At 48.4% G+C, this 22,673-nt stretch overlaps 1 protein-coding gene across 5 annotated transcripts in view; it reads left to right on the top strand.

Moving 5' to 3' along the window:
- fam49bb (family with sequence similarity 49 member Bb) overlaps window positions 1-19,121 on the top strand; it is a 52,822-nt gene extending 33,701 nt beyond the window's left edge. For all 5 annotated transcript variants that reach the window (XM_042068578.1, XM_042068581.1, XM_042068580.1 and 2 more), the window contains 9 exons: window positions 744-865; window positions 1,494-1,530; window positions 7,056-7,195; window positions 11,607-11,684; window positions 14,168-14,284; window positions 14,480-14,559; window positions 14,999-15,125; window positions 15,423-15,493; window positions 18,046-19,121. In XM_042068578.1, the coding sequence (XP_041924512.1) occupies window positions 744-865; window positions 1,494-1,530; window positions 7,056-7,195; window positions 11,607-11,684; window positions 14,168-14,284; window positions 14,480-14,559; window positions 14,999-15,125; window positions 15,423-15,493; window positions 18,046-18,109 (836 nt within the window). In that variant the 3' untranslated portion in view covers window positions 18,110-19,121. The remainder of the gene's footprint in view (window positions 1-743; window positions 866-1,493; window positions 1,531-7,055; window positions 7,196-11,606; window positions 11,685-14,167; window positions 14,285-14,479; window positions 14,560-14,998; window positions 15,126-15,422; window positions 15,494-18,045) is intronic.
- The last annotated feature ends 3,552 nt before the right edge of the window (window positions 19,122-22,673 follow it).

The raw sequence follows: 22,673 nt of genomic DNA, 5'->3' as shown, positions 1-22,673 counted from the left end.
CTCTCTCTCTCTCTCTCTCTCTCTCTCTCTCTCATACGCTCTCTTAGATGTGGCTCTAGAAGTTTCCATATAAAAATGTTCCCCTCCTGGCTGCCTGCACTGCACGGCCCCACAAGCTCCTTCACATGGGAGAGCAGCAGCAGCAGCAGCGGCAGCCCAGCCCTCTGTGCCTCCTATCGGTGCTCCACATCACCAGCTGGTCCACACACACACACACACACACACACACACACACACACACACACACACACACACACACACACACACACACACACCTACAGGAGTGCAAGGCATGTGTAATAGGACTAAGGCATACTGTTCATTCCAGCTGGATGATATAATGGCCTTGAAGAACAGACAGAGGCAGAGGTCAGAGTACTGGCTCTCCTGTTTCCCTTTGTGTGTGTGTGTGTGTGTGTGTGTGTCTGCTGAATAGTGTAGGGCCTTGGTCCATATGTCTGTGGTAGAGCGGACATTTATGGCAGGAGTTCATGTGTAGGTTATGTAAGGGGGAGAGATAAAAAAAACCCTTTGCATAGTGTTTTCTTCAGAGCAAGGTTCCTCTTTCCACATAGATGTCAAAATGCAATTGCGTCATCATTAAGTGGTAATATATCATTTGAATATATTCTGTCAGGAGATTATGATCACAAAATGAAGAAGAAATTAATCATGTTAATGTATTGTGTGTGTGCATGGGTGCGCACGTGTGTGTGTCTGTGCGGGTGTGTGTGTGTGTGCAGATGCGCAGCCCACAGAAGCAGAGCGTGAGGTGTGGGAGCAGGTGGACGTGGTGCTGAAGGATGCATGCAACATCCTCGACGAGCTGCAGGCCTATAAAGGTGCCGGTCAGGAAATCCGAGAGGTGCGTAATACACACACACATACACACACACACACACAAATCTACTCATTCTCCAGCGCATACAAGTAAGCATGCTCATGTGCATACACTCACATATGCACATGAGCATGCGCGCGCACGCACACACACACACACACACACACACACACATAGACAACACAAACACACAGATTGTCAATTCATTCATTCCATCACACCTCAGATTTTGCCATGCTCTGGTTGCCATGGTTACTGTTGCTATACCACTGTGCAGCTCAGTTGCCATGGCATTTCTTTTTTTTTTTTGGGGGGGGGGGGGGTGTGAAGGAAGAAATTTTGGCAAAGGCTACGGTAGTGAGATGTTCTCCTCCTTTATTTATTTATTTCCTGATTATCTTCCTAATTTCACGAGCAGAAACAAGAGGGGAACTCACTCTGTGCCGTACAAATGACAAATTAGCCAAATTGCTTGTCAGGACATGGGGCTCTTGAAATTTAAACACATTTCCAAAAAAAAGAAGGGGAAAAAAAATCAAATGCTCTCTATTGTGAGCCTGTGGTGGCAGGATTACACAAATCGTGTCATGCCTAATGTCTTTCTTAGTGGGGGGAAGCCCAGGGGCTCATATGTGTGTGTCTCCTCCAACAGGCCATCAAGAAGTTCTATGAGTTCTCGCAGAGATTAGGTGAGTCTGCCGCGCCTGGTTCCCAAGCTGACCGTCTGAGTGAGTGAGTGAGTGAGTGAGTGAGTGAGTGAGTGAGTGAGTGAGTGAGTGAGGTGAGTGAGGTGAGTGAGTGAGTGAGCCAGCCGCAGCCTCTGTGACCTGTAATCACGCATACTTGAGATTATGTCAGATCCCTGCTGGAGCAGCACGCTCTTTCATTCTCTCTCTTTCACTTGCTTTCTTAATGTCGCTGAGGTCACTGCCAGTCAATTGCAACCTCTGACACACACACACACACACAAACAAACACTCTCTCACACACACACCCACACTCAAGTGCATGCGTGCTCACATTCGCGTCCTGTGTCTCACTCAGTCTTGCTCGCTGACACTCATGAAGAACGTTCTAGGCTCATCCACACACACACACGCAGGCATCAGTGCACAGCTATACGCATAAATGAACATACATGACTGCACATGCTCCCCCATCCCTCTTCAAATGTACACACACACACACACCCCCTAAACACACACACACACACCCCCACACGCGTCACTGCCGATCACGCTTCGTTGCTTGCCCCGCCCCACACTGCTGTCCCAGGTCACGACCTCCCGAGGGTTTGTTGGGCTTCTGATGATGACCTAAGCCCGCTCGCCCCTTTTCTCCCCGAGCGACCGTGGGCGCCCTCAGCCATGGTTGCCCTCTTGGCCCCCCATCCCAGACCCTCCTTGCCCTCCCCTTACCCCTCCTGTGCCCTCTGCGTGGCCCTGGGGGCCCAGGCGGCGAGTGCGGGCCCTTAATCCCAGTAATGGCCTCAAAGCCGCAGTCAATGAGCTCAGGCCCAAGCCCGCCAGCCTGCCTGCCCACTCGCCTGCCTGGCCGCCCAGCGCAGCGCCCTTACGTAACCAAGTAGGTCACCTCCTTTTCCCGCGTTTTCCACTCTGATTCACCCACTTCTGGCGCACGGAGAGGGGGGGTAAGAGACGTGTGTGTGTGTGTGTGTGGGGGGAGGGGGAGGGTAAGAGACGTGTGTGTGTGAGGGGAGGGGGGGTAAGAGACGTGTGTGTGTGTGTGAGGGGAGGGGGGGTAAGAGACGTGTGTGTGTGTGAGGGGAGGGGGTGTGCGCGCTAAGGAGGAGAGGGGAAGGGGGCGTTCACTCATGCTTGACTAGCTACTGCGATTGATGTTTAAGTGTTATTAGATGCATTTGATTTCTCTTTGAGAAACCTATTCCATTTCCCATCTCCATTGAATTATTACTGATAACAGCACGGCTGCTAGCGAGCCGGGACTCGTGTGGGGCCAGACCGGGGGAGCGGCTTTAGTGTTGTTCCTGTTTGAGCGTAATTGGTCCCTGTGTGTCGTAACAGCCGTTGCTCGTGAGGCTGACATTTACTGGCAGCTGAGTCATTCTCAATGTCATGGTCGGCGCAGAGACATCTCTGGGAAAGTCGAGGCTCTGTAATTGAGAACAGGTCGGAGAAATCAAGGTTGTGTGTGTGTGTGTGTGTGTGTGTGTGTGTGTGTGTGTGTGTGGGGAGGGGGACTAGGTGCCCCAGGTGCAGTAAGAGCAGGGGACACTTGGACACATGATCTGTAGGCCCGGCATTCACACAATGAAGAGACGACCGCTTTGAAGTCCTACTCTGCCCCCTCCCACCCACTATGGAGCCAGCGTGACACGCTCACTACTTAGACCATTCTGCAGTCTGTACGCTGACACGCAGGCAGCTCTAGTCCAGAGCCGTGGTCGCCTGCTTCCAAGAGTGAATGCGATGAGAGTGATCATCGTCTGCGTGCCAGCGGATTGCCATTATCTCCCGTCTCTGCAGTCAGAACAGATTCTCAGCCACTGCTGTGTATGCAGAGGCAGCTCTTGAAATGAGTCCCTCTCGCCACCGCTGAGGGAGAGTCGATCGGGACACTGCAGCGCGGTAGACCTCACCATGGGGACAAGGGGGATGGTAAACAGGGGATCATGCCAGGGCACTCCCCTCTCGAGGATGGAAAAAGATGGCCTCGGATACCAGGGCAGTAGAAGGGCGTGGGTGCCACCCTGCAGGGACACATTGCACATTCTCTATCTCTCTGTCTGTCTCTCGCTCTCTTTCTCTCTCTTTCTCTATCCCTCGCTCTGTCTCTCTCTTCCCCCACCTCCCTTCATGTGCTTCTCTTCCACCCTCCTGCTCGCCGCTGATGTGATAGCTTCTGACGGCTCCTTCACCCCCCCGTACCTCCCTCAGACTCCACGGGAGAGCCAAAAGCCTGCCGTCTTCTCCAGGGCCCCCTCTAAGCGCAGCTCGCCTCAGCCTCTGTTTTGGCTGGGACAGCGAGGAAAGTGCACTTCTCTGCCATTTTTGATCAGGCCCTGCGAGTGCTGGTGGTGGGGGGGTTGATGATCAAAGCACGGCGGCCATTACAGACGTAGTCGATCCGCTCAATTTACCGTGGCCAGGCTCTCTGTTTTCAAGCGACCGCCCCAGAGTCTCTACCCGTCTCCATGCCCAGCAGGCCATGAGCTTCTGCAGTCCACCACACCACCAAGAGCTCTTCAGTCTGAGAGCCTCAGCACAGACTTCTGTGAATCTTCATGCCAATGGAAAACAGCAGATACCAGGGAATAGATAACGCTAATAATACTGTGTAAGATGCGCTTGTCTAATAATACTGTGTTAGATGCGCTTGTCTAATAATACTGTGTTACTGTGTTAGATGCGCTTGTCTAATAATACTGTTTATTACACGGCTCTTCACAAGGCAAGTAGAACGCTCCATTGACTTGAATGGGAGTTCCCAAAGTTCTAGCGGTCATTATTTTTGAGGAAAGGACCTCTAAAAAAAATAATGATTGCTGTCAATGGCAACGGAGTTTGTGCTTCTAATTCAGGTCTTTCATATCACTACGCTAGGACTGGAACTTCATTCAAAAGTGAAAGCAGACGGTTGATCAGCTGTGTTCTAAAGAATGCTTGATTCAAGTTCAGCGTGTGTTGTTGCAAACTATTTGTTTCTCAGCAAATGCCACGATGAACGGTAACAAATAGGCCAGGCTATGTAGGCTAAAGTCATATCGTGGGAAGTTTATTATTTCGTTTTGGCAAGTAGCTGTGTAATAAGCGGGATAATGTATAGAACGCCGGTCATTATTGGGAAAATAAGTCCCTTCAGGGCCGAACAAGTCCGGTTCGCCCTGTCTGGACTTATTTTCCCAATAATGACTGGCGTCCTATACATTATCCCTTACGTAAGATGCGCTTGTCTAATAATACTGTGTAAGATGCGCTTGTCTAATAATACTGTGTAAGGTGAGCGCTTGTCTTAATTTGTTCCGAAAATTGCATAAAAGCATTTCTATAGGAGCCTAATGAAGTGGGTGAAAGGTGTAGGAGTAATAAATGAGCACTTTATTTCAAATTTCCATTACAACAGATTTGCAACAGATATGTTATAGATAACAAATTTGTTGTGTAACAGATATTGCAAGAGTGTTACCAAGGTAGCAGCATGATGTTCTCATACATCATGATCATCTGTAAGTTTCCGCTCCTAATCTGATGACACGTTTAGGGTGGAGAGGCTCGTTTTTCCAGGCGCGTAGGTGCATCTCTGTTTGTCTCGGAGAGGAAACCGAGCCGTCATGGTGAGGAGTGAAGACAAGCAAGGCGCGTCCGCTGCAGTCTGTCAGGGGTCAGTGTGCTCCAGCCCCGTCCACGTTTGATGTGCTCGCAAATTGGCCTCGGCAGAGGAGATGAAGGGCTGATTGATGGCCACTATAAGGCTTGACCCTAACACTGGATGAGTCTCACAGAAGAGCCTGTGGTGTATGTGTCTGGCCTCACCGAGAGAAATGGACACTAGTGCTTTTCCATCATTTTCCTTTTCTTTCATTTAAAATGACCTTAACTTGACCATGCGAGTTTGTGCGAGGAAGAGATGTATTATCCTACTTATTTCAAATTGTGGACTGTGGCACACCAATGAGTTGTCCTCATGTGTTTTCCCTTTCTCAGATTGTAAAAAGTCAATCCAATCCAAAAATCCGTTGGGAATTATCGACTCCCCTCCAGAGGATCAGATTCCTTAACTTACCACCATCTTGCTCGGTGGTCATCAGCGTGTGTGTGTGTTTGTGTGTGGTTCAGGTCCCATGCTTGCTGACCTGGTTCTCATTGTCCGTGCCCTTCCCTCTGAATCAATCATAAAAAATAATATCTGTTCCCTGTGCTCGGCGGTCCCTCTTGTGTAATCTCATTTAGTGTGACCCAGTGTTGGCCCAGCACGTCGTTTATGTTATGCAAGAGTGCCAGGCGCTTGTTAGCGCATGAGCTTAATGCGCCGCACTGCCCATAGTCTATGCATCTCCACACGCGCACGCGCACACGCGCGCGCACACACACACACACACACACACACACACACACACACACACTCCTCCAGGGGTTCTAAGCCTCTGCTTAGCCTACTGCATCAGGGTCGTCTTGGGACTTAAGCTGAGTATGTTATGTAAGTGTGTGTGTGTGTGTGTGTGTGTGTGTGTGAGTGTGTGTGTGTGTGTGTGTTTGCATCTGGGGCTACATGCATTTAGATCATTTGATATTAATGTCTGTATTAGATTATGTGATGTGACCAAAGGGCCTTGTTGAAGCACCCAAGAGAGGATCACAAGTCTGACTCTGTTGTATTGTCTGTGAGCACGGTGTTGGTCTGCTGTAGGCGCGTTGTACAACAGAGCTAGGAAAGCTAAATAACAATCTCCTAATTGAATTGGATGAGCTGCATTCCTGGAGGGAATTGTGCCGTGGACCTCGGAATGTGTTTTAATGCCCGTTTAGTCAGAAACAAGATGAAACGTTTCAAATCTGCAAAATGGTAATGAGTGTTTTAGGATCCGATTGCTTCCCTCAAGAAATGTAGTTATGTGTATGCGCTCACACACACACACTAGGAGTAGGAGCAAGTGTTTTACTGTTGTAATCCACATACATAAGTTTCCATGATTACAGCTTGATTCTCCACACTGAAACCTAATCACTGTAAAGAAACTCATTTGTAGTCAAAAGCTCTAACATGATTCATCTTTGTTTTTCATTTCCTTCCGACAATCCCTCTCTCTCTCACTCCCCCCTCTCTCTCCCACCCTATCTCTGTCTCTCTCTCTCTCCCACCCTATCTCTCTCTCTCCCTCTCTCCCTCCCTCTCTCTCCCACCCTCTCTCTCCCACCCTATCTCTCTCTCTCCCTCTCTCTCCCACCCTCTCTCTCTCTCTCTCTCCCACCCTCTCTCTCTCTCTCTCTCTCTCTCTCTCTCCCACCCTCTCTCTCTCTCTCCCTCCCTCTCTCTCCCACCCTCTCTCTCCCACCCTATCTCTCTCTCTCCCTCTCTCTCCCACCCTCTCTCTCTCTCTCTCTCCCACCCTATCTCCCTCTCTCTCTCTCCTTCTCTCTCCCACCCAATCTCTCTCTCTCGCTCTCTCTCTCTCTCTCTCTCTCTCTCTCTCTCTCTCTCTCTCTCTCTCTCTCTCTCTCTTTCTCCTACACAGAGGCGGCGCTTCACAGCCTGCTGCGGGCCCTGACCAGCGAGACGTACGATGACCCCACGCAGCACCTGGAGCGCGAGCAGGCCCTGGCCAAGCAGTTTGCTGAGATCCTGCACTTCACGCTGCGCTTCGACGAGCTCAAGGCAGGTGTCCACTCGCCCGCCCACCTCTCCACCACCATCACCCGCATCCTCCACCAGCTTAGCATGCTCACCTGCCCATTTAGTGCAATCTGTGTGTGTGTGCGTGTGTGTGTCTCCGTGTGTGTGTCTCCGTGTGTGTGTACCAGGTTCTCACTTTGAGCCAGTGGTGTCAAATGTTATATGCATAGATCACTGAGATAATAACCTCATGCTCAAGCAGTACAGGTCTTGTAACAAAGCTTTCTGCTCATATATTTATGACTGTGAGGTTCTATGAACAAGCCTGATCAAATACTGTACATTTGCACATGTGGCGTCCAGTAGAGCTGTCAGACAAAAATGTCAGTTTCAGTTTGAGTAACTTAAGGGGAAATTTTCACTCTGACTGTCCAGCCTCAGAGGAAAGAGATTGTTCTAGAACCCTCTGACTTGGGCTATCTCACTGGTTCTAGTTGTTATGCCAGGTTTAAGTGTATCATAGGGTTGCCTTAGTACCACATGAATAACAATGCATTGACAAAAAGCAGTTTAATCTGACTCATAATTATTTATCTTGTGGTAATAAGTGAGGCATGTGTCTTTTACCTCGCCGGCTGCTCAACTTCCTGTGTGTGTGCGCGTGTGTGTGTGTGCTTGCATGTTTCTGTGCGAGTGTGTGTGTATGTGGGGGGCTGTATGTGGAAGCTTTGTTCTCCACACACTAACCTTTCCCTCAGGTGTGATAAGCGTTGGGTGTAATAGGTTAACAAGTTCCTCCTGCTCGCTAATTAGACTGTAATAGGATTAGTGTGCCGGCTAACGAGACGTTAATTAGCGTTTCATTTTGTCTCCGAGTGTAAGCCAAGTTTGCGGTATCTCCATACAGCATAAGGGAGAACTAAAGAACAATGTAGGGGATGTTTTTTTTTTATTCTGACCCCCCTCCCCCTTCCCCAGAACAAACGGAATCTTCCACCTGGGGCATGGCGGTGTCGTCGGGCTCGGTTGCCGCGCTGAGCCATCTTGAGCGCTCATCTCTGGGTTCAGCTGAGTTCATGGAGAGGGAAGTGCATTTTCTCCCTCCCCCGTGACATGCTGTAAGTGGCTGTCACTTTGGTCGCTGGCAGAAATACTTCTACGTCTGTCTGAGATGATTACCATGCCTTACAGATGTCTTGCTGTACAGTGCAGTGTGAGAAATTGTTGCCCCTCCCTCACACACATTCTCTCTCTCTCTCTCTCTCTCTCTCTCTCTCTCTCTCTCTCTCTCTCTCTCTCACTCTCACTCTCACTCACTCACACACACACACACACACACTCATATACTCACATACCCACACACAGATTCCCCCCAGGCTCTGGGGCTGGGACGCCCCAATTAGAGCCCCCTGCCTTGACTCGCGCTCGATAAAAGTGGGTAGGTAGGGGGGTGCAAGGTGGCATGCCAGCCCCCATTCTGCCAGCCCTCAGTCACGAGCCACGCGCTGACCTAGATAGCCCCTGCTGGCGCGCCTGCCAGCCGCTGCCTGGCATAAACAAATGGGGCCGTCTGGACTGGCACTAGCCACAACACTGTCTGGTGAACGGACAAGGGACTCAGCACCAGTCCGTTGTGCCGGGGCAGTGCCACGCTGTGCGGTAATGCCAGTCGTGCTGGCATCCACCATCCTGAACAATAGGGCTAATGTAGCGCCAAGCCAATTACTTTGACGTCTTTGCCTCGTCGGAGAAGCAGAAGGTTGACCGATAAGACCAGGGGGATATATGGGCAGGGGGTGCAGTGGTCAGCTAAGTGACTTTGTGATCTGGTAGCCCTGTGTTTGTGCCAGAGTGTGTGTTTTATTTCTTTCCTTTCAAACTGTGTACTCTGGCGACCCCAGTGCCCCCTCTATTAAGTACACGGCTCTGGGAGTTTTTTGTTTTTTTTCACTGGACGGTTCACTCATTGGAAGCCATCTGAATTTGATCATGCAGTCGTAAAGTCATTAGAAGTGTGCCATTACTGGGCCTTGCCCTTCCACTCTCAGGACAAACAAAAGCATCACATTTTTCAGCCAGTTAAAGAGGCGTCCTTTGTTGTCCATTAGCCAGAAAGGTCAGTGTTTTGCTTGCACGCAAACACTGTTTGTGTAAGTATGTACTGTATCTACTGTCTGTGTGTGTGTCTCTATGTGTGTGTGTGTGTGTGTGTTGGTGACAGAAATGGAGTATGTTACTCCCTAATGTAGGTCAGCTCACAGGAGGACCTGGAAAAAAGGGGTTCGAATTGGGCTGGGGGGTGGGGGTGGGGTTGCTTGGTGGGGACCCTGTAAGCGCGGCGGGCGGAAATGAAGGTGGTGAATGATTTATAGAGGGAACGGAATGCCCCGAACTTTAAACGCACACACCCCTCAGTGCTAACAGACCTTTGGAAAAGGAGAGGCGAGATCAAGAGGCACGCACCATTAACGCTCAATCCGAGATGGTCCTCCACACAGCCGAATCATTAATCACGCCAAGCCCAAACCAACCAATAGGAGCTCTGCAGAACACCGGGATGCTCAGATCCCCTGGGAGCCTGCGCTCTGAACACACAGGGCGATGGAGGGTGAGTGTGGCCAGTGTTTGTACAAGTTGTATAAACTTTATGAATCTGTCGGCACTTCATTTCCTTCTATCATGTGATCTGTCATGGACTGTTTATGACTTAGTCATGTCCTGGGCATTCCTTTCACCTTTGTATTTACGGTGATTCAACTTTGATGAGGAATTTGAAGTGTCCTGCCCTCCAAATAGTCCTGCTTACACCTATGCTTCAGCTAGATTTTTTTTATTCAAGCATATTTGAAAAGGGAAAATGAATGTAGTCCCATCATTTTTGGGTCAAGGCTACAGAAGTGGTTGCCAGCTCAGTTTATTTTGTTTCAAGGTCACTCATTTGTGAAGTGAATTTAAGCAAACTCGATGGCATGCTGAAGTTGCTGTTAGTGGCCATGAATTCCATCTCTGGTTGCCATTCATTCATGCTTGCCTAGGTAAACTGTAGCACACCATTCTCACCCACACTCACATGCCTGTTTCAGTCGGTGGTGTGCACATCATACAGAGGGCAGCGTTTTTTAAAAGCAGCCCTTTTCTCTAAATGCTGCTCTTGACCTTGAGGAATAAATTCTGCTCTTATTCTCTTTTTGGCCTGCTGCCATAGATCTGTAGCCGTAATACCCACACCAGTGAGCACGTCACGGCCTCTGACCCCTGACCAGCGTCCCTCTCCGTCCCCCCCCCCCCCATCCCCCACCCCAGTTAAATGATGCCCTCGGGCACCCAAATCCTCCCTCCTGTCCATCCATCTCTCCAAACTCCACCTAATGAGAACATCTCTGAGTGTCTCTCTCTCGTCTCGCTCTCTCGCAGGCTCTCTTATCTGTCTCTGTTTCTATCTCCATCTCTGTCTCTGTTGTTCTCTCCTCCATGTCTCTTCATTGTGCTCCCTCCCTCCTCTCCCTGCTCTCTCTCTCCCTGCTCTCTCTCTCCTTCTGTGCCCTCTCTCTTTTCAGTCTTGCTGTCTCTCTTCATTCTTGTACGACTAGCTCTATGTCTCTCACGCTCCCCCCCCCCTCTCTCTCTCTCATTCTCCTTTTCTCATTGGCATCTATCCCTCTCTCTGTCCACTGAGTAGCCGATGCGCTGTGGCCAGATCCAGTTAAGAGGGCAAGCCCCGGCCGCCACGCGCTAGCAGAAGCGAGAGCCCGTTTAAAAAAAAAAAAAAAGGAGAGCGTCGGCATCAGCAACCGTCCGCCCCCTCCACCGGCCGGGCCAGCCGGCCAGCCGACCGCTCCCACTTGCCCGCTGTTGCTGCCGCAGCAGCCTCTGCCAGCGGGCTAAAGATCCACTTGAGTAAAGCGACAGCTAATCCTATCAGTGTCCCCCTTCTCAGCGCCCCAGGCCCCAGGCGAGGGTTATGTTCCGGTGTGTCAGGGCTCTGTCATGGACACGGCGCTGTACTGAGCAGCGTTTTTATGTGGGTTGGGTGGGTGGAGGCTGTGTGGGTGGTGGGGGTGTCTATGAAGGTATTGCTGCAGGGCCTGCTGCCATAATAGACTCCTGGAAAATGAAGGCACAGACATGTATTTGTGCAGACACAAATTGCAAACACAAGCACTCATAAATATTCACATATTCCAGAAGTCTTCTTTCTAGGACCGTTGTTTTATTACACTCATTATGTGCACATTATTATAGGGGGAAAAAACTAAATCTCAATGTGAAATTACTAAATAATGCTCCCACATAGCATTAAATAAAAGAAAAGAAACGCACGAGTGCTATTATGTACAAATAGACAACACCCTCGAGCATACTAAAACTACACTGTGTCTGTCCATGGAAAAGGCCAATTGCTGTCTTTTTTGGAAGTCTTTCTTATCTCTTGTGTGTTTGACTTATCCTACAGATGACCAATCCTGCCATCCAGAACGACTTCAGCTACTACAGGAGAACCCTCAACCGTATGAGGATCAACAATGTCCCCGTGAGTAGACACACACACACACACACACACACACACACACACACACACACACACACACACACACAATCACTCACTCGTATGTTCCTCACACTCCTGTATAAGTACAATGAGTCCTTTTCTTCCTCTGTTCATCTTGGCTACATCTATATGTCCTTGTCTCCATCTTTTCTCCGTCGGCCATGACCTTCTCCCTCTCCTCCTTTATTTTCCTTTCCATCCCTTCAGCCTGTCCTCCTCTCCATTTCATCTCCCTACACACAAACCCGTTCTGTCTTCCTCTCTGTCTCCCTTCCTCCCTTCCTCCCGCTCTCCCATTTCTAAATCTATCTCCATCTCTCCACCCCCCCCCCACAACCCCCTCCCCTTCCTCCTCATAGTGCTCCCCTCCTCCCCTCCTCCTTCTCTTCCTCCTGCTGCCCCCACTCCTCTCCTCCTCCTCCTCCTCCCTCGACGGTGTTGAGCGTTCAGCGAGACGAGTCTTGCTGTCGCCGAGCGGACTGCCTCGCACCCCCCTCCACTCACATCACCCCACCCCCCCACCCTCCACCAACCACCCCCCCCACCGTGGGGAGTGCCATTGAGTTCAGCCGGCTCGCTCAAGCGTAAAAACGCTGCAGCGACACAGACCCCAGACCAGCTGTGGGCCGCCCCCCACCCCATGGGACTCAGTGGTTCTCTGAGGGCCTCACACCTGACCTGGGGCCAGTGAAACGACATCCCACGAGGGGAAGCGCTCAGACCTGCAGCTGGCTCAGACTTGAGTGAGCGGCGCTGGTATTCCCCCCTCTCTCCTACACTCCCCGCAGGTTTTTTTTCTTTTTTAGAGTTCTCAGAAAGGTGTCTCATTTTCTACGCTGGAGTAAATTTCAGTTCTCGATTCCTCAATGTTTTCATTTAGTTGTTTTTGCGCTGGTTTTTGCTGGTGTACATTCTATTAACTTCTCACACTTCCACTTCCACACCCACTCCTCCTGGCTGCAGCCGAGGCGAGGCAAGTCGAGTCGCTATGGCCCCAGGGCTCTGGGGGAGTCTAGGAGACTCTGGATGCCCCGTCCGTTTGAGGAGAGGACTGAGAAGGATGGAATTTTGGCATGACCTGGGATGTAGGTCAACCCACATTTGGAGCAGTTTAGCTAAAAACCTTTCAGATGTTCTGTGCCAAGTGGCGCTCCACAGAGACAATGCTCTGTCTTTGTCTCATTTTTTCCCTCTTTTTTTTTTTTTTCTTTTTGCCTGAAAGGCCATGTAGACGTGAAGACGAAATGTTTAATATTTCAGTGAGGAGAACAATATGACTGCAGTCCCCCCACCACACACACACACACTCTCTCTCTCTCTCTCTCTCTCTCTCTCTCTCTCTCTCTCTCTCTCTCTCTCTCTCTCTCTCACACTCTCTCTCACACTCTCTCTCTCTCACACACACTCACACACACACACACACACACAGACACACTCCCACATACACCCACACACAGTCTTTGTTGTCAGGGTAAATGCCTGCAGCTCCTTTTCCCCTCCAGCTTCTCTTTCTTACTTTTCCCTTTCTCTCTTTCTCTCTCTCTCTCCATTTCTCTCTCTCTCTCCATTTCTCTCTCACTCACACTCTCTCTCTCTCTCTACGTCACTCTTTCACCCCTTTTCTTCCCTCCAAATATGGCTATGCCATTAAGCAAATGGAAGCACGCCAGTATGTGCCATCTCCATGCAGCCAGCCGTCTTCAAGCCAGCTTTTCAAACAGCTGCCCACTTGAGTGGAACCAGCGCTTTCATCAGAGCCGGCCCTCGATGAGCGGCGTGACGGGCAACATCATCGCTGCCCCACTCCGGGTCATTATTTCATGGCTGGACTTTCTAACAGTCCATTAGATTCATACACATTGTACTCGGGGGAAATAAAGCCGGGACTCTATTTCCTGGTAGATATCTTTCCACCCCTCTTACTGCCGCTCCACTGGGGGAAACCCATCAGACTGTTACTGCTGCTCCGGGAACAGTTGGCACTGTTGATTTAATAATGGTTACGTATAAGAGGAAGACGGCCGGAGCTGCACCCAGGACTGTTAGCCTCTCGCACTTGCATAATGGGCCTCGTAGAGGTTTCAGTGGAGTCCGCTGTTAGCATCACATAGTGCAGCATTATACTGTAAAATATAAAAGCTTACAGTTTCCACGGCTATGTGGACGTGATCTTCCCGGCAGCCCGGAATTGATTGTCTCAGTGGACGTTTGAAATTCATCTACATAGTACACTGGAATGATTTATTTATTCTATATGCTGAGTCGGAAGCTAACAATGAATTTTAAAGATGGCCAGTCAGCCGTGTAATGACTGTGGTGTACCTGTTATGTAACAGAGTAATTCAGCACATTTCCATGTGGAAAAAAGGTACTGACAGTGACATAAAACCTGAAGACGTACAGTAGTTTCTGAACTGCGTTTAGCCGCCCAATAATGATCGCTCTCCTTTGATGTCGCTACACAGGCCGAAGGCGAAAATGAAGTCAACAACGAGCTGGCCAATCGCATCTCTCTGTTCTACGCCGACGCCACGCCCATGTTGAAGACATTAAGCGACGGCACCACTAAGTTTGTCTCCGAGGTAAGCGCAATCAGCGTCCGTCCCGACCACCTGTAAAATGCTCACACGCTCAAAAATAAACTGTGTTTTGAGTGATTCAGTGGTTTATCGAACGTGCCACTGTTTCCAATCTGGATCTCATTGTAAAGTTAGTATGGATCGGGGTGAGCGGGGTTCCTATTGATTTGAGCATGCTGTGTCTGTGTGCTGCCGCAGAACAAGAACCTGCCAATCGAGAACACCACTGATGTCCTCAGCACGATGGCCAGCGTGTGCAAAGTCATGCTGGAGACGCCGTAAGTCAAACCATTTGAAAGAGAAAGAGAAAGTGTTTTGATCGATGTCTCGCACTAACAGTGATGCTAGCAGACATATCAAACAAATCAGTCCTCAGATCTGCTGCCTTTTACTGTATATTTTTTGTGTGTGTGTGTTTGTGTGTGTGTGTGTGTGTGTGTGTGTGTGTGTGTGTGTGTGTGTTTGTCTGTCTGTCTGTGTGTGTCTATATGTCTGTGTTTCTATGTCTACATGTCTGTCAGTCTGTACAAATCTATGGCTATGACTATATGCCTCTCTATCAGGCCTGTCTGACACTTTGTATAGAGGTGTGTGTGTGTGTGTGTGTGTGTGTGAGTGTTGGGTTTGTGTGCTTGTGTGTGATCTCCCTGTGTCAATATGTGGATCTGACACTCGTGTGTGTGTGTGTGTGTGTGTGTGTGTGTGACCATCCATCAGAGAGTACCGCAGCCGCTTCACCAGCGAGGACACGGTGTCCTTCTGCCTACGGGTGATGGTGGGCGTCATCATCCTGTACGACTACGTCCATCCCGTGGGGGCCTTCGCCAAGTCCTCCAAGATCGACGTGAGTGCCTCCTGCATGCCTGCCCATCCTTAAACATGTTTGCACGAGCACACAAGCATTGACCCTAGCGGTGTCTGCACCATGTAAACAGTTTCTCAAGGGCATGGTTGTAGAGGAGAAATGGGATTTCTTAATATGTGTTGTTAGGCTAGTGGCCTTATAGTTTTTATGAATGTAATGAGGGCATTTAGCACTGTTATAGTGAGAATGGAGAGTGAAGCTTTATGTTGCAGTGTCAATGCCTGTGTTGAAGCTGAGGATATGCACTAACTTTTGTTTTTCTTTCTCTACTGACAGATGAAAGGATGCATTAAGGTTCTTCGTGACCAACCTCCAAACAGTGTAGAAGGCCTTCTTAATGCTCTCAGGTAGTTATGATTGTATTCCTCCATGTGGAACTATATATTGTAAATATTTGAATATTCGTATTCAAAATCCCACTGCTAGTCTTATACATTGTGGCAATTCATAAAATCCATCACCAACCAAAGCTTGCTCTGCTTTAAAAGAAGTGTACAAAGACGGCATCAAGACCATTTTTGGGATTTAATTCTAATCCTGGTTGAGTTGTAATGGTCACTGGCCTCAGTGCCATGTAGGATCCACACCCTGGCTTGTAACACATGACCGGAGGGGATGAATCTGCCAGACCTTCGCCCCCTCTTTCCTTCGGGTGGTCTTGGTCAGGGAACTGACAGTTTAAGTCCAGGGTACATCACCAGTGCTGTCACCAGCACTCTCCTGCTGTATGACTGGTGGGGTGGGCACTCTGTCATTTACTTGGACTTCACAGAAGGAGTTGATAATTGGTTTGAGACTTCCTCTGGTGTGCACAGCCCCTAATTAAACGACTGACTAGGAGTCAGCCTGAATTTGCTTTAGCACCAGCTCTCTCCAGCAGCCTGCTTTGACGCGTCTGGTCTGGAGCCACTCAGGGCTCCAGAAGCTGTCGTCTAGCAGAAGGTTCTGGCTCTGGGAAAGACGGGAGTCGCTCGGAGGACTAACCTCTGGCTCAGTTCTACCCCCTCAACCCCTTCAACTCATCCCCTTCACTTTAACACTGCAGATGATTGTCTTTGAAGCCTCTCTGTTCATTGCAGGCATACACATTAGACGAAAAGTCCCCAAATCAACGCTACTCTGGCTAGAGTCTGTTAGTCTACCCCCTCCACACACACACACACACACACACCTATACATACAGTCCGCCGGCATCACACTCCTCACCTGCAGGCTCACAGTAGCAGCTGCCCCCGCCTGCGCTCCACCGTCTCCATGGCAACCCCCCCCCCCCCCCACATCTGTGTCTCACACCAGTGAAGCCTGTGGGTCTTCCTGTGGTGAAAGCCAACTAGGACACGTGTCAATCAAACCTCACACACACACACACACACACACACATACACACACACACTCTGGGTTTCATCCATCCGCTGCCATATCTGAATCTAAAAACGGCAGCGTTACCCTGTTGCTATGGCAACTACTGATGTGGGGGTCCTGTGGTGATCCTAGCACCCCTCCACCCAAATCAACCTCAAACCTCTACTGGCCTCACTGGCAGGTCAGACCACGCCAGTCAAGCGATGCTATTTTTAACCAATCAAATAGCTTAGAGAGGTTAATTTCACCACCCCTCCCAAGTCAGTCTCCTGTGTGTGTGTGTGTGTGTGTGTGTGTGTGTGTCAGGGCTCCGAACCGGTTCAAGGAACGAAAACGAAAACCGAAAACGAACGGAATTTTTCGGAATTTTACGAGGAGCAGAAACGGAAACGAAAACAAAATGGTCTTCAACTGTTCCGGAACAGAAACGTTATTCTGAAATCCACAAAACCGGTTAATAACGTTTTTTTTTCGTTCTCTATATATTTTATAAAATTTCACAAAAGCATATCCTATGTCAGAGAGACTATTTCCGGTTGTGCGAAAAACAAGCCCGCATCTACACTGTTAATGTGAGCTAACAAGCCGCTATGTAGCCAACTAGGCCTACCTATCCGTCTGCCACTTCGGATCTTAGGCCAGCTCGTAGCGTAGGCTACTGAAACTTATTTGGAAATTGTTTGTAGCCTATGCATAATAGCCTATTTTGCCTGTCCACGCCTTGTCGTTTTAAAGTCGGGATTTGAAATGTTTGCGCAATTATAGCCTATTCTATGTAGAAGAGTTAAACGGAAAATTTGAGATAGGCCTTGTCAGCAACAGACAGGTTGGAAATTATAGCGCAAGCCTTTGAAGAAATCCATATGGATAAAACCAGGTAAGGAGTTTAGCACGTATCCAGAAATATTTTTGATAAGAAATTATTTATAGGCATAGGTTAGGCTTACAGTAAGTCTGTAGGCTATGGGATGGATAGCCCATCTGAATGTTTTTGGATGCCGCCTGTGACTTATTATTTTTGGGCATAGCTACGGTATAGGCTAAATCAAGGGGAAATAATGAGTACGTCTATTCTAAGGTAAAGTTCACAAAAATAGACTTGATAGGCCCGCCAAACACTGCCGGAACTTTAAGAACGAACGATATTTTGCGTTCCGAACCGGTTCAGGACCGATATGTTGGTGGCGGAACGCATGCAAGAACGAAAACGTTAAACATAGGCCTACCTGAACCGTTCGGAACGGAACGTTTGAAAAATAATTTCGTTTTCAAGCCCTGGTGTGTGTGCGCGTGTGTGTGTTTTTGGCAATACACTGCACTTCTGAATCGGACAAAGTTGACTGAGTAAAAGAGTAAGAGTCCGTAATGACAACTGAATTATACTGAATTATTTAATGTGTGTGTGTGTGTGTGTTTATGTGTGTGTGTTTTAGTCAAAGTAAATTAGCTTGATAGTAATGTTTTAATAAATCAATTAATTTTAATAAATAAGCTTCTAACTGTTTTGGTGGATGTGACCTCTGTGTGCTCTCAACAGGTACACCACAAAGCATCTGAGTGACGAGTCGACCAACAAGGCCATTAAAGCCATGCTGCAGTGAAAGCTCCTCTGGGATCCACCTCTCCTCTGCCCCCTCTCCTCTCCTCTGCCCCCTCCCTCCTCTCCTCTGCCCCCTCCCTCCTCTCCTCTGCCCCCTCCCCTCCTCTCCTCTGCCCCCTCCCTCCTCGCTCTGGGACACCACGCCGCCTCCTCCACCACTCCCCTACTCCTCCTGCTCTATCCCATCACAGCCATGCACAGAATGTTTTTATAGGAAAATATGACAAAATCACGACAGAGGGAGGGAGAGAGAGAGAGAGAGAAAGAGAAAGAAAGGTGAAAAAATAACAACACAAATGCTTTGGCATCTCTCCCTCCCCTCGTTTTGTCTTTTTACAAAAAAAAATAAACGTGAATGCTACTGCCGTTACCGGACGTCTTTCCTGTGCCAAAACTGCGTCGCTTCAATTCGCTTTTACAAGTCTCTCTGGAAAGGCCATGCTACAAATGGCAGCTATGAAAGCATTTGTCGTTACTTCTCATTCTTTTGTCATTCTACTTTTTAATTGAGCTTTTGTTTTGTCCTGTGTGAGGGAGGGGGGAATGTTTTGACTTGAAATTTCAAAAGAGAGAGATATACATAGAGAAATATATATATGAATATATATTATTTTTGTTTGAATTAATATTTAATATTTCATCCTCTGCATGACAAAATGATGTCTTTTTCCCTCTATTTAAAAAAGAACTAATACTTAAAATTCATTTATCAGTGTCAGCATTTTGTCTGTAAATTTATGGATGGAAATGTTTAAATTATGTTTTTGTTATTTGAAATGGTACTTGTCACAATGGAGATTATTAAAGAATAGTACTGTTTATGTTTTATATTTTTTATAGATCTTGATTTAAGTGTTGTTGTCTTTTTTCATAGTTGTATTGTTATTATTTTTTTTCTTATTTTGAAAACTAACTTTCAAACTGTGATGGGGGTTCAATTTAAGTGGAAGTCCGGTGTGAAATGTTGACTTGTGCTGTCGGGAAACAATAAAAACTGCTTTCATGTTTTTGTACATCAGCTTTTGCGCAGATTTGTTTTTCCCTCTTTGAGCACCCATATGTGGACAGGGTGTCTCTAATTAAGGGTGAGAAGGGTAATGTGTTAGGCCAAAGAGGGCAGTTTAAAAGACGTTCAAACACTTGTAATGGTCTTTTAATGGTCTCTTTTATTGTCACTCCATTGTTGCGTCCCATTTTCGCTCTTCAAGAGTGGCAGCTCAGATTGTCTGAGCAATCTTCAAAGGCTAATTAAGTCTTTTATTCTGAACTAAATGTCTCATTCTCCTCAACATTTTTTTTCTGTTCAATTTGTCCTTACATTACTTCTCTCTCTCTCTCTCTCTCTCTCTCTCTCTCTCTCTCTCTCTCTCTCTCTCTCTCTCTCTCTCTCTCTCTTTCTCTCTCTATCTCTCTGCTCTCTTGTCCATTTTAATCCTGTCTAATGTAAACTGTTATGCTATGTTTCCATTACTAATCCTACAGAGATGTTTCATCTAAAGTAGTCTGTATAGCAATATGAAGCTGGAACACCTTCCCCTTTACTCTTGGCACAAACATCATCTCACAAATCAATTCTCAGTGCACGATCAATGACTGCATATTAAAGGTCATAAAGTTTGATCGAACATAAAAGTCAATACTCCTATGCACATTATGCTTGCGTTGCTCAGGCAGAACTATTAGCAATTGAGATTAAACACAGTATTAATGATTCTTTGTGATTACTTGCTAATTGACTACATTAAATAATTAGTAATTCTGTAGTGCAACATTGACTGTGTAATCTGCTGCTGGGTTCCGTGTTGATAAAAATGAAATGGCAAACGTCTCTATTCATGCTTTTGGGCTCCACTATAAATGTGTGCTATATTGTGTAGTGGGGAAAGCTGCCGTGGCTCTTGGGCTAAGCATCTCTAGGTCTTTTTGGGGGTTCTGCACTCGAGCAGTGGACGCCGAACAGGACGTCTGCATGGGAATCGGGGTCACTCCAATTCCCCAACACAATTTGCGTAGCGAGGTCACTCGTGCATTGCCAGGTCTGCCAGAATTGTGCTTACGTTGCCAAAGTGGACAAAACAAACAAAAAAAAGCGGGGCAAAGGGGGGAAAAAATACTCCGCCCGTCCTTTTGACTTTCAGCATTGTCTGTTCGTGCGAGGAGCACCAGACTGCCTGCTTGCCCACACCTCCTGCTTTCCCTCCAGAGAAGAGAGAGAGAGAGAGAGAGAGAGAGAGAGAGAGGGACAGACGGTTGGGGAATGGGATGGGAAGAAGAGGGTGTGGTGAAGATCTGGTTGGATAGTGGCGCTCTGCAGTAGCTCAGGGCAGAGAGGAAGGTCAGAGGGAGAGGAGAAAGTGCAAGAAGGAAAGGGAGGGAGGAAAGGAGAGAGAGATGGGTTTGGAAAGGGAGGGAGGGAGGAAAGGAGAGAGAGAGAGGGATGGGTTTGGCTTGGACAGGATCTTGCGGTACCATTGCTACAGAGTTGATCAAAGAGAGAGAGAGAGATCGAGAACATGTGGTCCTATGTGGGCACTGCAGTGGGCTCTGCATTATGGCAGTAGTACACTCCGGGTCAGAGAGAGAGAGAGAGAGAGAGAGAGCTGGTTGCTGGGCGTGGCTGGCTGCATCTGTGCAGGAGTGCTTTGGAGAGAGAGAGAGAGTTGAGTAGAGGGGGAGTAGTGGGGAGATAGGGGCTTGCTATGGGTGGGTCCTCCTCCTCTGCAGCATCAAAGTGCTTAGTGTCACTGTAAGGAAAAATAGAAGAGAAAAGATATGGGGCAGGGTCTGCTGTGTGTGTGTGTGTGTGTGTGTGTGTGTGTCTGCTCCTCCCGCTGCCTAACCCACTTTCAGTTTGAGGTTGAAGTGACCTTCTAAAAAGGACAATCGTTGGTCACCTTCGCTGTGACTTTGAATTTCCTTTGAAAAACCACCCAGCACGAGACCATCATTTGGGTAGAGATGCACGCACACACACGCACACACACACACACACACACACACACACACACGCACGCACAAAATGTTACCTCCAGCACCAGCACCACTTCAATCTCCTCGCTCCTTAGTCGCACGCCAGACACACCCGTGGAAGCCACCGAAAACATGAGTCGCTGCTCACGTGCCTTTTGATGTTTCCATTTGAGACCCCCACTCCCACTGGGGTCTCTGGGTCTCTGAGGTATGAGAATTGGCTCCAGGAGGGTGGAGGAGGTTGGGGTGGGGGGTGGATTGAGTGGATTTTCTTTTTTTTTTGTGGGGTTGTCTTTCTGGGAAAGGGGGAGACGGTAAGCCTCTTGCATAGCCCCTAGTCTGACTGCTCTCCGAAAAACTCCCAGGTTCAGCTGTGTGTCTAATCGATGTCATGGCCCCACCATGACCACACCAGCACCATCCCATACACAAACATTCACTACACACAGACACACACACATATTTGCACATACGCACACACACACACACGCACACACTCAGAAACACTCACGCACGCACGTGCACACACACACACACACACACACACGCAAACAGTCATCCTGTGTGTTCTGCTCCCAGGAAAGAACTCAGCATTCTCCTTGGCTTGGGCAGAGGCTCTCAGGTTAATCTCCAAATTCCTGCTCGTTTTTCTTTTCCTTCTTCAAACTTTATCCATCTCTTCCTCCTGGGCTCTGGGATCCTCACGGCTCTCCAAGGGGTGATGGAGGGAAAGGGCAGAGGCATGGAGAGAGAGCGAGAAGGAGAGAGAGAGAGAGAGCGAGAGAGAGAGAGAAAGAGATCATCCTCACCGCATGAGAATGACCTTTCACCGCTACCATGTAGGTCGTAATCATCTCAGGGCCTCTGCACTTTCTCTGTCTCACTCTCTTCTCTCTCTCTCTCTCTTTCTTTCTCTCTCCTCTGGCTGGCTGCCGGTGTCGCTCAGAGGATTCATGATTACCGAGTCTTCACACCCTGTCGGTCTGGACATCACTTTTCCCTGACCCGCCAGCCATCCCTCACCCCGACCTGACAGCCCTCATCTAAGACCTCACTGTCCCTGAGTCCCGTTAGAGCAGACCGGCCATATATCCACGCACTCGTGAGGAATCTGCGGATGAAGTTACATCCGTCACCCCAATGTTCTTCGCTTAACACCAAGCAGGTGTCAGAGAAACCATGGCACCTCAATAAAACTATGTAATCCTCAAATGAGCTTTTTTTGCACTTTGACTAGTTTTTGTCTTGTGTTGACGGCATGGCATGTCTTTAATGTCAGTGTGTTTTTCATGTACAGTATAATTGCCCTTGTGATGTTCAGCACAGCCGCTCTCAGACCTGCATAATAAGCAGCCAACGTGAAAAGGTCAATGGATGGCAGCATTTCATTTCATGAGATTGAATGTATTCTCTCACTCTCTCTCTCTCTCTTTCTGTGTGTAGGTCGTTATGAGCGACACAGAAATAGACATTTCACTAGTTCCTGAGAATTCACAGGTTTTGGTGGGGAGTGCAATACTGTGTGACTCGAGACGGGTAAACCACACTTCAACTGTGCACTGCTGATTCACCACACAGGTTTCTGAATGGGAGGA

The sequence above is a fragment of the Alosa sapidissima genome, chromosome 17 (assembly GCF_018492685.1).
Source record: "Alosa sapidissima isolate fAloSap1 chromosome 17, fAloSap1.pri, whole genome shotgun sequence".
Taxonomy (NCBI): domain Eukaryota; kingdom Metazoa; phylum Chordata; class Actinopteri; order Clupeiformes; family Clupeidae; genus Alosa; species Alosa sapidissima.
Note: the sequence above shows the minus strand (reverse complement) of the source record. Positions and strands in the feature narration are given on the sequence as shown.